Raw genomic sequence first — 14,074 nt, 5'->3', positions numbered from 1 at the left:
AGGTTTCTGGAGTGGAGGTGGCAGGTGGCCAGCTGAACTGCTGCTCGAAATACTGTGCCCAGCGGTCTAAACGTTCTGCTTTGTTGCATATCAGGGAGCCATTTTTGTCCCTGATTATTTCGCTGACAAGAGGTTTCCGAGGACCAGTCGAACGAATCAAGTGGAACAATTTGCGCACGTTTCCAGCTGATCCCCCCGTGATTACCACATTCACTACTAGCCCCTGGAAAATGGTCACTATCAGCGACTCTGCCCAGTTGTCTGCGACAGATTCCTGGTGACCACGACAGTTATGGTTCGAAGTATTCAGCCCACCGGTCGAAACGTTCTTTATTCGAGATGGTCGTTCCATTCTGCTGCTTGTTGATTTCACTCACAGGTGGTTTCAACGGACCGGTCGCATGGATCAGCTGAAATCATCTTCGGGCATTACCGGCTTTCCGGGCCCCTTCCATTTCTTTGGCTTTCTGTATCCACCACACTTTCCGGTTGGCTCGGATGCTCACTTTCACTTGATGTCTTATGATTCGTCGCACCATCTTATGTTCCGGACCTGTTGGGATATTTCTCCGAGGTTCAAGCAGTGCCGCCGTCCAGTCTGATGTCCAGTGCTTGAGTGCGCTTGTTGGTGCCGTGCCAGAGTCGAAATTCCCAGCACTATGCAGAGAAGTGACAACCTCGTTCCAGTATGAGTTCAAATATGATGATGGAACATTTGGAAGACTCTAGAAAGCGATTCTGGTTAACTCATGTAACACCCGGATCTGTCAGTCTTTCAGTTGCTAAGCTATTTGTCCGCACCTTACGCGACCCAGGGGAACTTAGGGAGAAGCGACTTCGGACGAGTGTGCGTAGTCGGAATCCACAAACGTGCTTTAAAACGACCGACACAACGTGCAGAGCGTTTATTAGACGTCCAAATCCAGATGAAATTCGCTTGTACGTACGTCGTATGTAAAGTGTACGAGGTGGTAACATTCTACAAACTCCGACGCTTTCCGGACGCGCCATTGTCAACCGGCATTTTGTGGATATCGAAACATGGTTAGCTGTTGGTTCCCTCGCAGTTTCGATCACTCAAAGCCCGTCTTGATGTTGGATTGGCAAGTGGCCCTTTCTTCTGGCCAGTCCTATGAGAGGTAGGTATCTTGACCGTATCCGTGTCTAACTACTAGCGGTAGATCGTTTTCAGTACCTAATATAGGGGACTTTATACCCACGTTCCAGATCCAGTGCTGTGGTGATTTTGTGGCTATGCAAGCTGGAACTCAGTTCCTAAAGATTGAACCATGCCAGAAAGGCCCATGGGGAGCAGCCCGACGAAGAACAGCAAGTCTCTGTACTAGGAAAAGTATTCATTACTGGTAGCCACACCAAATGGGAACAACAACAACAAATGAGAACCTTCACTGCCGCAGAACCATCGCGCTTTATTTTAATAAAGCCTTAAGATTGTAAGATGAAAAATGGGACAAGAAGAGGGAACTGTCGCTAGCCTAAAACAAACATCCAGACACATCTGTCACTCACAGTCTAGATAGAAGCGCATTCGTTGGTCACCACGGCGCTCAGCGCCTCCAGCCAAGTACATCAAACTTTCCTATATATAGGAAGCGACAACACAGTAAAAACGCACAGACTCGCGCGCGCGCAGGGAGCAGGACGTCAACCTCTCCACAAGTCCACGGACAATCATGGAACACGTGTAGCAGCCAAACTGCGGAGAAAACACGTTACCGCCGTCCGAACTTTCACCAAGGGACTCTCACATACGATAAGTTCCTTTATTGACTTGCTCCCATTTCGCATTGTATTCATTTTTATACGTGTCGCAACCATGTTAAAAACTTCTATTAGTGCACATTCACCTTCTGATTTGTATTATGGTTATCGCCACCTGTGCACTAATAGGGCCACTACCTCATTCTGTAAGACCCAAAAATCCCAGAAATCATGCATCCTTTCGCTAGCATGGCTGCTGGGCACCAAAAGAGTGCCAAAGCTGAACAGTTTGACTTTTTGGCTCCAAACTCTACATTTCCGATCGCGGGAAAGTGATAGGGCGGGGGAGATACAACCAATTATTAGAGATGACAGCATAATCAGCTACTTGGGCAAACTAGGGAGCTACCCAGTGGTAGCTCTAATGCAGAGTGCCAGTGACTGCGCAGTCGAGTCATGTCTGCCAGTGTCATTAACCACTGGTGAGTTGGATTGCGCGTTCCCCATCCAGTAAGATGGAAGTTGACAGCCCGACTGAATCTGCTAGCCAATGTTTTCGTTGCCAGATCAGAGACTCTCCCTCTCTCGGTCGCTTCCGCCGGGTGAAAGGAGACGCGGGGTACATGTCCTAACGAGCGTTATATATAAAGCGTGAGGAACTCCTCCATCGGAGCGAGATGGCTCAATGGTTAGAGCGCGAATTTACTGACTGGAAGGTCCGTGGTTTGAACCCGACTTTACCTCTCTACTTCCTCTGTCTAGACTTGGGCAACCTGGCAGTATCCATCCCTTCCTTCCATGCTTCCTTCAAACGGCATATCAGATTGGCACCGTAGCGGTGTTACAGCTGAGCGATTTTTTTTAATCCATTGTAGAGAGAGTTCGTTTTTCCTAAAACCATCTGGTGTACCTCAGCTTTGCTAATCCGTTGTTCCCTGACCAATATTTCGGAGACACCGACGTCCAACTGACAACTTCAGTAGTTCTCCATGTGTAAAGGCCATAAAGCAGTGGGAGTCGCATCGCAGCGGCGTATACTGTGCTCTCGTAAGCCTGTGTGACGTCAAGCAGGCGCTATAGTTATCGGAGTTTGGCGAAAGCTGCCCTGGCCTTCCTGATTGGAGAAGTAATCTCATCTTCAGTCATCCCACCGGAACTTATACAACCCCCCAGAATAAGTTACCTACCACGTCAATTGGCTCGCCTGAAGCGTGAGTTTTAAGTTTGATCCAACCCAGTCTTGCAGCAGCACTACACTTTGCAGGTGTGAAGCTCATGCCAAACCTTGCGGCAGAGTTATTTAGGTTATTTAAAATCGTTTGCGTTTTTTGAATGATCAAATAAAGAATAAATCATTCAGCTGTAGCACTCTTTTGGCGTTCAACTGCCCGAAGGAAGTACGAGGGTTGTTATAATGCAAAGTTGCCCAAACTAAACGAGACGTCGGGATACATAGATCGGGTTCGAACCACGGACCCTCTGGTTGGTAAAGTTGCGTTCTAACCATTCGCACCCCAATCTCCGAACAATGGCTCACTTACTGACCGGAAGGTCTGTAGTTTGAAAGCTGACCTCTGCCTCTCGACTTCCCCTGTCTAGACTTGGGCAACCTGGCAGTATCTCTGCCTTTGTGCTTTCTTCGAATGGTATAACAGCTAGGCACTGAAAAGGTGTTACAGCTGAGCGATTTCGTTCCTAATCTTCCGTAATATGGCTGTCTAACTGTTCATCAGGACTGTGCCACCTTTGAAGAGTGCGGGGTTCAAACCATCCTTGCCAGGTACCTTATCGCGCTTCAAGATTGATGTTTCGTACGATTGAGGGAGTCGATTGCCGTTCGCTGATTGTTCCAGTGACACCTGCTTTCTTTTTATCGGTTGATCAAATCAGTTTAAACGCAGCTCGGCTGTTGCCTGCAGCGAAGGCCTTCGAAATCCATCAGCGTTCTTTGTCCTTCTTCAATGTAGGGTCTTGTTTGGTTACCGTTCCACTGGTCACTGACCCTAAATTCTGAACCGCGACGTAGCAGTTGTTAGAATTTCCTGGAGGAACCCTTCCCAGTCCAAACAACTCATCCATTGAGGACGCTGGGAATAGGGCATCACTATCTGATTTTTGGTGCAGCTACGCGTAGCAGGTGCCTTTTGAGCATCACCATACTCTTTGGCTTTAAAAGTACTTCGACCGTAGTGGGTAATGTGCCGGCTGCCTTAACCAATCTTTGGGCGGTCGGAGTTGGCATCGATTAACCGTTGATTCTTTCTGTATCTCCAGTCAAGCTCATGAGGGTCACAGCGACCCCATGACGGAGAGCAGACCGCACGAACAAGATCCACACTCTTCATAATCTCATTTTCACCTTTCTATCAAACCATACGTGGTGGTCTTGGCCATTATGAAGTTGGTACGACATAGCAGCGCTTCTGGAACATCGCAATCAGAGACCTAAACATGCTCTACATCATCTGCCCGCAGAGGCCATCCTTCACATCATACATCACTTACAAGCAAGTCCAGTGCATGCTGTCTTCCTGCTTACCTTAGAGTGAGGGCAATACCAAAAAGAGCTCGAGATGGCTCAGTGGTTAAAGCGCGAATTTACTGACAGAAGGTCCGTGGTTCTAACATTTGTGGGCATTTGTGGATCCAACTAGTCATGTCTTACTTTAGGGTTATACCTAGTGAAAGTACCATGGACAATGCTAGAGAACTTACTCCGGTCGATGAGTGTTTTGTGGTGCGGTGGTGTGGTCTCCGGACGAAGGCTCAGTTTACTGAACTGTTCATTTTAATTTACCTCATTGGTGTGAGGACTGACTCTTTCGGGTTTTTGGAGATAATCCTTAAATTACGATGGTACTGTTGGCTGTCTAACCACGGTGCTGTTCCAAATGGCCTCAGATAATGCAACTCTCCGTGTACCTTCAATATCACAGACGCCCATGAACCAGAGAATAAGTTGTTTTCCTTCCTAACTACTCTTGTTGTGCGGGTTAGTCACAACCGCGGTTTGCCACTATCAAGTTTAATATCGCCTGTTTGGGGCCACAATCAAACTGAGCAAAATAAGTCGTCAACCACACAATTATACACCCAACAAAATGTTTTTCCATGTTGGTTGATCCTCCAGGGTAATGATCGTGAAAGACCGGTTCACTTATTTTCCAGGCGCTGACTGGCAGTCAGTCATTTGACCCATCAAAGACAGCAACGTCATTTGACGGCAAACCTTGTACTGAGTTAACCCTGGTCCCAGTTGCTACAGTCATCAGAGGCAATAAATAATCGACAGCCAAACATTGGAGGCAAAAGCATGGTCATTTCGGTAACTCTAGTCATCATAGTTCTTAAGCTGATGAGGCTTGACGAACTAACTACGCACTACTGTGAGGTGAAAATGATCATACTGACATTTACTGCACAATAAAGTAAAGTATTTACGTCGTTTCAGAAGGGCTTGGCAAACAATCGGTAGTTTCTAATTGGGCAACGTGTCGCTTCTAACACAAAGCCGCGACACGACGATAAAGCTCACGAAAATTTCTATTTATGTACCAAATGAAAAGCCGTGAATAGCACTGGACAAAAAATACAAGCTATGACGCAGCGGTGGGATACCGTGTAACAATTCTGTCCAGTTAGTTTTGTGTTAACTATCCCTCCTTCTTATCCGTTCCTTGGTGTTATCTGTTGTTCTTTCGTTTTTCAGCTGCACGTGCCGCCCCGTTAGACGCATTACTTCGTCGTACATCTCATCGGATCCGTCAACTTCCTAGCGCTATGTAAGTAATCTGTTCATTTTTTCGACTGCTGGTTGCAGGACGGAACCGGAAGTACAGTTAAAGTCGTTGCCCGTGACCTTGCTGAAACGACGAAAACGGGCTAACAAGGATATAATCAAAGAACAAAGAGAGCGGTCAGAACAACTTCGTAAGCGAGCAAAGCTTAGACGAAGCCAGGTTCGGCGACCCGCCTTTTTCATTGCTGTATGTCACGTTTCGACTTTCTCGAGCCACTCATTTTCTAGTCCGCTCGCAAAAAGGCTCGTGATGAGATGCGTCTCTCACGACAGGCCATCCGAAAAAGTCCAGTGGTAGCTACCGATGCTGCCCGTCTTGGAGTCATCATCCGGTTGAAGCGAGAAGACGAAGAATTGTCGGACGATTGTCGCGCTGTTTTCCGGCTGCTCCGGTTAGATACTTACAACCAAGCCGTGTTCGTTAAGGTCAACCAGGTTGGTTATTCCGATTTTGTGAGCTTCAACGATAAATGCGCTTCTATAGGCTATGCTTGAGCTACTGGGTCTCGTAGCTCCATATGTTGCGTGGGGCTATCCAACTCTACAGACCGTGCGGGACCTCTTGGCGAAAAGAGGAAGGACATTTTTCAACCATCGGAAGCATGCAATCGACAACAAAATAATTGAATCCAGATTGGGTAAGGCAGTATGACAGTTAATTCCGTAGTGCGAAATTGCCGGTACGTACCTGCGCAGCCATCTATTTTTTATATAAAAAGGCGAGCAGATACTTTCATCACTCCCGTCTATCGTCCCGTCACCTCATGGGAATACTTCTTGTGTGGAATCGAATTTCAGCACCATAAGTGTTTTGGCCGAAACCTGTTCATATGTTCGGAATTCGATTTTGTTTGTCAAGGGGTAAGGGACGCAAACATTCGGCTCTTGAGCAATCTAGAGGTATCATCTGATTTGAGGTGCCTTGTGTAAGGTCATTTATGTTGATCATCTGATGCAACTTTTCAGGTTCTGTTAGTTTAAACTGTCTGAACATCATGTCGTATAGGTCCGTGGTTTGAACCCGACCTCGGCGTCTCGACTTCCCCTGGCTTGGGCGACCTGGCAGTATCCCAGCCCTCGTGCCTCCTTCGTGTGGAACGGCAGCTAGGCACCGAAAGGGTGCTACGGCTGAACGATTATTATTTATTTTATCCATCCACCCGGAACATTCCGTTCAGTTAGCTGCTTAGCGTTTCATGAGCAAATTATACGGGAATATTGCATACCTGCGGGTTTATCAGCTCACATTTTACTAACGCTATTCGAGACTCGGTCAGCCTCCTGTGCTTGGCTGTGTGTCTGATATCAAGGTGTATTTTACTCCTGACCTATCGCACATAAGATACAAGGGGCGAGAAACTTGGAAGAACCTTCATTCCCTCAAAAAACTATCCATAATGGCCGATTTGATGAGAACGGCGTAGGTTTTTTTTGTTCGTACCACGATCACTCCATGGCTCCATGCTGAGTATATGTCGTATGCGTCCTTAGATCCAAGTGGCCAAAAGTCCCTACCACTTCAATGACACAGGTGCTTTCCAGGTGACTACTTTGGTTCCCTTTCCCCTTATCGTGCCAATTTCTGCTCCCTTCACCCAAATTACGTCAGATGTTGACTCTCGAAGCATTTTTTAAATACACCAGATTGAACTTTGTCCCTCACTCCTAAGATTACCCATCCTCATCACCGATTTGGTATCGGGACATACTTCGTAACCTGCCACTTGTGACTAAACAGGTAACCTCAACAAGTCTCTGTACGTCAAATCATTCTTCACCTGTGTTTGGTAGCTGGCTTTTTACTCTCCCAGCCGTTACAGTCCCCGAGGCAAGTTTCAAGGTGCGGTGGAATCTCAAGCAGTGTTCTTGCCGTTCATCTAGACAAACTGACGTATATTGTGCTTTATTAATGCATTCACAATGCAGACTCATGTCTCAAGTCTTTAGGTGCAATAGTACCACAGTAATGGACAAAGAGACGTTTTCATTATGGCGTTTTGCTTGCTCTATCTAACAAGAGTTTGGGAATTTACGAATTTTTATTTGCAGGTGATATTTGGGGACCAAGGTTGATATCGCAGGCCATTGTTCTGTATGTCGAGCTTAGACCCGGAACTAATTAGCGCTTTTTTTCTAAAACACTTCAATGTGACGCATCATTTCATTTTTCTATGTCCAATCGGTACTTATCGTTTCGATCCGAAATTCGCAGTCTGGATTTTCGAACTTCTAACTAGCGACCAGCCTGGCTACTTGGAGTCTGAGCATAGGAGCAACAATAATTAAAGCTCCTGTCGTTGATGATGATGATAATTAAAGCTCTATTGACGGACTCAAGCATTATCCGAGTTTGATGGCAACACCGAATCAGTCAAGCTGAAGTACGTCCAATGTTTTTCGGAAGAAATAACTCACCCACGATAATAATAAAAAATAATCGTTCAACTGTTTCGGCGCCTAGCTGCCATGCAGCCCGAAGGAAGCACGGGGGTTGGGATACTGCCAGGTTACCCAAGCCTAGACAGGGGAGTTGAGAGGCAGAGGTCGGGTTCGAACCACGGACCTTCCGGTCAGTAAATTCACGCTCTAACCACTGAGCCATCTCGTCCCCCCGCCGGCACGATAAATGAACTGGCCACACTTCATAAGTTGCGCTGGATTGGCCACGCCCCCAATCGACCGACTTCCTCAAAGGACTCTTTTTTGCACAACCGTGTGAGATGCGGAAACGAGTCGGGGGAGGCCAAGCAATGACTTGGCAGCAAAATATGAAAGCCATTACCGGTAAACTCAGTTGAGCTGGTCATTGCCGTCTCCCTTGGTGGGGACCCTGACACGGGGTACATCATTGGTTAGACATTGTTAGACGTGGCCCAGTTGCGCCCTCAATGGCGCTTGTGTATTCAAGCTATCGCCTTCAATGCATAGCTCCCCTCCCAATCTCCGCAATTAAAAGTTCACTGATGACCCTGTATTTACGCCTCAATTATATCAGCTACCGCCTCTCGTGCTCAACTTCTTACCTCATCTCCCCAACTCATCAGGGAATGAAACTGTGGCAGCTGTGACCTGTGGCAGCTGTGAGCACTGTACGACAAGTACGCGGTTTCTGCAGCTGATGATGATGCTGAGCAACAACATCTCAGGATACGAGGGTATTCTATAACATAGTCAAGTGCAAATTAGTTCCTTCAACTCTCTCGTGGGGCTTCCGGTTCCATATTTTTGTTTAACAATAATTGAGCTAACCTCGCCTGACCAAGCAAATGTCTATTTACTTATTTATTTCGTTACTTCAGGTCATCACGGAATATTATGTTTAGAAGACGTAGTTCATGAATTGGTCACCATTGGCCCTCAGCTCCGTGCGGTCCTCCGATTTCTGCAGCCCTTCAAGCTAATGCCACCTAGCAAAAGTTGGCTGTCAGGCTCAAAACGTTGTCGTTCAGCAGCGGACAGGCTAACGGGAATGCGAGAGGAAAATATCAATGAGATGATACGGCGAATGATTTGAGCAGCTGTGTTTTTTTTCACCGCACTCTGTAAAAATATACTCCTGGTCCTTCTGTCTTCACCGAACACTTCTTAACCTTTGGCTCACAACGTCGCTGACTTCGTTACTTTTGTGTTCCTCAGCAGTCACAGCCAGTCAACTTTACCGTGTTATTGTCAGTTTAACCTGAACCTACAGCGGTCTCCCACCATAGTGGACAACCAGTCTTGTCATATTTTGAAGAACCAGTTTCTTAGTTTTTTACAGCAGCAGCTGGACCCTCACAACATCCGTCCTTGCTGGGCGATCCATATCGATCAGCCTTGTCGATGGTAGTTGTGGAGGGGTTTGACTAATAACTGGAGGCGGAGCTAATGCAAGTAGTAAAAAAACAAGTAGACGGATCGTTGCTGTGTTCAGTGTTAGTAGTCCTGTGGCACAGAATCACAAGTCGCTTGCAGAGTCGATGAATACTTTGATAATGAAATGAATTGTGTGGTCATGGGTCGGTTGGCTTTATGAAAAAATTAAGCTGCCCGAAAGTTGTACGAAAGTTCTCGATAACTTCACAGATCCCTTTCGTTGCCCAGTGTTGATTGGTGAAATTCATTAACAAAAATTAAAAACTTCACATTGTCTGCCTAAAACTTCTCGCTTTTGAGACCTACGTCGGTTGTATTTGTGAGTCTTTCGCCACAACGGAGTGACCATTTATTCCATTTGTAGCGTAGCCACCTACCCCCCCCCTCCCCCAAATAATCGGTGAACGAAACTGTGGCAACTACAACCACAACTGTACGACGAGTACGCGGTTAATACAGCTGACAATTGTGATGACGATGATTTGTAGCGACCATTGGTTTTGGGCGTTGCGTCCGTCATGGTTAAGAGCTTCCATTTAGCACTATATTTATAGGTAACTCTTTTCAGGATAATTATTCTGATCCCCAAAATGCATTTCGCACACCTAAGCGCGTAGCATGACATATAGTAGGACGAGCTAGGAGGGAGCTATTATCATACTGTGATTTCACCGTGCTGGTCGTCACTTTTTCCTCTATCGTTTTTGTATAACCCCCAGGATATCGCTTAGGTGTAATTGCAGAAGGACCCCCTCATCAGTATCCAGTACTACGGGTCTGAGAAGACTGAAACAGGACAAATTTGTGGTTTATTTCCGTCAGCAAAAGTTATACGCTCATAGATTCTTAAAATGTTGCCTGATCGAATCATTAAAGTTGAAGTTCTTTGGTGTGTGCGAAGTCCCTCCAACACTTGTCAGTCGGTCGCGGAACTGACGAGGCCATCCGGTCTGCCCTATAGTAGGGCTGGTTTTCAAGCGCTCTGTACGCCTTGTCATATCAGCTCACTGAGCATCAAATAAACTCTGTCCGATGTCGCTGATTTCGCACTCAGTCGTTAGATCATTCAGTTGATTTTCTCTACGTAACTTGGCCAGTGTGCATACTTGATGCAACAGTTCGTCCAATTGCGGGTTTTGCTGATCCGAGGTGACTTCCGCCCTGGTGTATTTATCCGAAGAGCCATGCTCTGGCGCAACCGACTGTGTCATATAATCAGAAAAGAAACGGACGGAATGGACTGAGAACTCCTTCCATATCGGCGAGGGTTGCTGCAATAAAAGGCACGCTCTGTGCAGTCTATGCGGTCGCACAACACACTCAAAGTCCGGTGGCAAGGAAACCGTAACGTCGGCACAAGCGCCTTCACAATAATGAAATTGTGGCATCAGTTGAATTCGAAACAGATTAAGCCAGGTTGGTTTATCGACAATCTAAAAAGCAACTTAGAAGAAACCACGTGTCTCCACTAACCTTATCTTGATAACAAAGCATCCCAGCAACAACACCTGTGTAGTGGTTGCAAAATCGCACCTCTTTTAAATAGTTTAGCGAAGTTTCGTCGAAATGATATTCTTGAACGACACATCCCGGAAATGTAATGGCCGTACCAGCGAAACCGACGCATTTTTTCGTTTCGTGTTTAACTGTCAGCATTGTGGGTTTGTGTGCTGAAAATAATCGGAAATGTATTATTACAGTGTGCAGGATAACTCTTAGACAACTGATCGTCAACACCAACCCGTTTAGCTCTGTGGATCACGATGAGGATGACTGTGATTAATAACACTATGGGTAGCCAGTACGACATTCTGGTTTGGTGATTGAGGCGATGTGAGTGGCGTTCATGCTGTCAAGTTCTTTCCAGATTGTCTGATTGAGCGGTTGGAGGTGTAGGCACCTCAGTATGCTTGACATAGGCCAGCACCAGGTCCCCTTCTTACCCACTCTTCTCTTCACTGTAAAGCTTTTAATACAATATATATATATATATATATAACTAGACGAACCTTACGGTTGTATGATAGTGAAGCATCAGTGCCAACACTGATGTTGCTGTCTTTGATGATGATTATGATTGAGGGTTCTTGGGTGTTCGTAGTTATTACCAAGAATTTGTAACCTACGGTTTCAAGAAACAGCAGCCTCCGTTAGTGTCTGTTGAATGCTATCCGCTTAACTTATTAATTTCAGTGGCACCGTTCCGCCGGAGTGGTGTCGCAGCCGAGCCCATCCTGAAAGACTGTTTTCCGTGAGAGAACGAAATAAGTTTATCAAACATTACTTTGTTCTTCACGACTTTTGAACACATCTCGAGCTAACTCTCATCTGAGTTAAAAACACTACAAGACTCCAGTCAATTTTACGGGACGCATGTTCAAAGAACATGTACCCGAGTAGAACCTGAGCGCTACGAAGCCGCAGTTCTTATTCTCCCTCTAGTCTACCGCCAGTTCAAAACCCTACCCAAAGCTGCCACCTTGATGTCTTGGTCGGGTTTGAGTCCTGCAATGATCCCGCGAGCTACATCGGCCGTTCCACAAGGTGAAACGATGCCAGGAAGACCAAAGGGGAGCAGTCAGACCAAGAGCAGCGAGACGCCGTACTACGAAGCGGTCTGGGGGTAATGTCGTACTGTCCTCTGCGATAGGATTGTGGAGGTCGTAATGTGTTTCTCGCGCAGTTCGGTGCCCACTGACATCCCTCTCCAACCCTCTTCCACCACACAAGCAAACGTCGCTGGGTCACTTGACTGTCAGTTATCTTATTGAAGGGCCTTATGCTCGTCGCTGCCTATTAACAGTAAACAAAATAACACCCTTCTAAATCCACGAGATCCCTTCGATATGTCAAATTGACAAACAAGCAATGATCACTGAGACCTTATACTCCCTTGAAACTGACGTATGCTATGTCTCTGAAACACACATACAAGACCCGATCACAGTTATGCATCTCAGAATGCCAAGGATGAGCTCAGCTCTTTCACATTTCTCCCTCTGTGTCCGGTGACCCAGAAGCGATGACTGGTGGAATATATGGCGTGGGATTTGCGCTCAGTTTCAGAGCTCAGCGCGCCTCGCTAGATTGGATCCCAGTGAACAGTCTTCTTTGCGCCACCCGATTATCCAGTTCAATCAAGCTCAATGCCTGTCGGTGCCCGTTTTTAGTGTCGGCTTATGCCCCAACGGACTACAGCTCTGGTGCTGAGAAGGCTACAGTCGAGAGCTATCCGGGCTCATTCGTCAAGCAAAATGCATTGACATTGTGATTCTTGCAGGCGATATGAATGCTCAAGTAGGCCGTCTTAGCTCACTTGAATTATATTTGGGCTGTCGATTTGGAGTCTATGTTCGACGCACAGAAAACGGAGATCGACTCCTTCAGTCGTGTGCTGACAATGAAGTATTTCTGGCAAGTACGAACTTTCAACATAAGCGCTCGCATCGCGTAACCTGGCTAACCAACCAGCCAACTGCTAATCAACCGTATACCCAGTTGTACCACGTGGCAATCAGCCACCGGTGGAGAGCCACAACTCAAGACTGCCGTTCCTTCTGGGACACACCCCTTGATTCCGATCACGCCATAGTGCGTGAATGCCTGACAGTTCACTTCCATTCAGGCCCTCGCAAATTAGCAAGAAGCATACCAATCCACTATCATTGAAGAACGACGATAGCTCAACATTATCGATCTGAGCTAGCCCAACAACTCTCCACAGTAAACCAATACTGTGGTGGCAGTGAGCGTGTGGATAAAACGTGGCAAAATGTGAAAGGAGCTATGTTGGTGGCGTTCAGTGCTGTCTGACCGACCTCTCCAATTCGACCACAAGACCACTAAATGTCGATGTTCCGCCACGGGGCCACTGGATGTCGTCGAGGTCGTTATCCATGATTGATGCCAGGAAAGCCATACCAGCAGGCAACGAGTACGACGGTGTACGCAAATCCCTCAAACGCCAAATATTGAGGAGTCTAAGGAAAGACCGAGAGCGTGGATGGACATCGAAAGCTCTGGAGATGGAGAAGACATTTCCTTCGGGAAAGAGCCGTGCCCTTTATCAAGTAATACGATCGACTGGCCCTAGGAAAGCAACGGCCAGTGAAACGGTAAGCGATAAAGATGGCTCATCAATTCAGTCGCAAAAACGTCGACTGGAAGGATGGGCCGGACACTTTGAAGAACAGTCTACCTGGCCTCGTGCGACGCAGCCTTTAGAGGTAGTGCATTCAGGCGAATGGAATGTAAACGTTGATCGCCATTAGGAAGAACAAACCAAGTACGAAATATCCGCGCTAAAACGTGAGGAGACACCAGGACCGGACGTTCATGGTGTTAGCCATCCCTGGCGATCCATCTGACAACGCTTATTTGTACCATATGGAACGAAGACAAGATGCCTGCAGAATGGGGTATGTCGACAGTTATCCCTATCCTCAAAACGGGTATGCGGACGCTGTGTAGAAACCACCGTGGCATCAGCCTGTTAGCTGTGGTATCAAAGGTAATCTCCGGCCTTATCCGTCGATGGTTAACTGAACACGGGGAGAGACAGATCCGTGAAGACCAAGCTGGGTTCCCTTGTGGAAGAGGTCGCATCGATCATATCTTCACCCTCCGACAGATTCTGGAACAGTGACACCGCTTTCAGCAACCAACAATGATTGTGTTATTTAATCTGAAAGTGGCCTT

The 14,074-nt window shown here is 46.8% G+C and overlaps 1 protein-coding gene across 1 annotated transcript; it reads left to right on the top strand.

Annotated features, from left to right (window-relative positions):
* Nucleotides 1–3,250: 3,250 nt before the first annotated feature.
* On the top strand, nucleotides 3,251–9,223 carry T265_00760 (hypothetical protein; the record flags this gene model as incomplete). The annotated part of the gene is made up of 7 exons (XM_009164609.1): nucleotides 3,251–3,273; nucleotides 3,456–3,502; nucleotides 5,432–5,504; nucleotides 5,543–5,708; nucleotides 5,750–5,956; nucleotides 6,006–6,159; nucleotides 8,821–9,223. The coding sequence occupies 7 exons, from the start codon at nucleotides 3,251–3,253 to the stop codon at nucleotides 9,033–9,035; spliced, it is 885 nt and encodes a 294-aa protein (XP_009162873.1).
* Between the last annotated feature and the right edge of the window lie 4,851 nt (nucleotides 9,224–14,074).

The sequence above is a fragment of the Opisthorchis viverrini genome (assembly GCF_000715545.1).
Source record: "Opisthorchis viverrini unplaced genomic scaffold opera_v5_7, whole genome shotgun sequence".
In the NCBI taxonomy this organism is placed as follows: Eukaryota; Metazoa; Platyhelminthes; class Trematoda; order Opisthorchiida; family Opisthorchiidae; genus Opisthorchis; species Opisthorchis viverrini.
The sequence above is the reverse complement of the archived record's forward strand: the minus strand, read 5'-3'. Positions and strand labels throughout refer to the sequence as shown.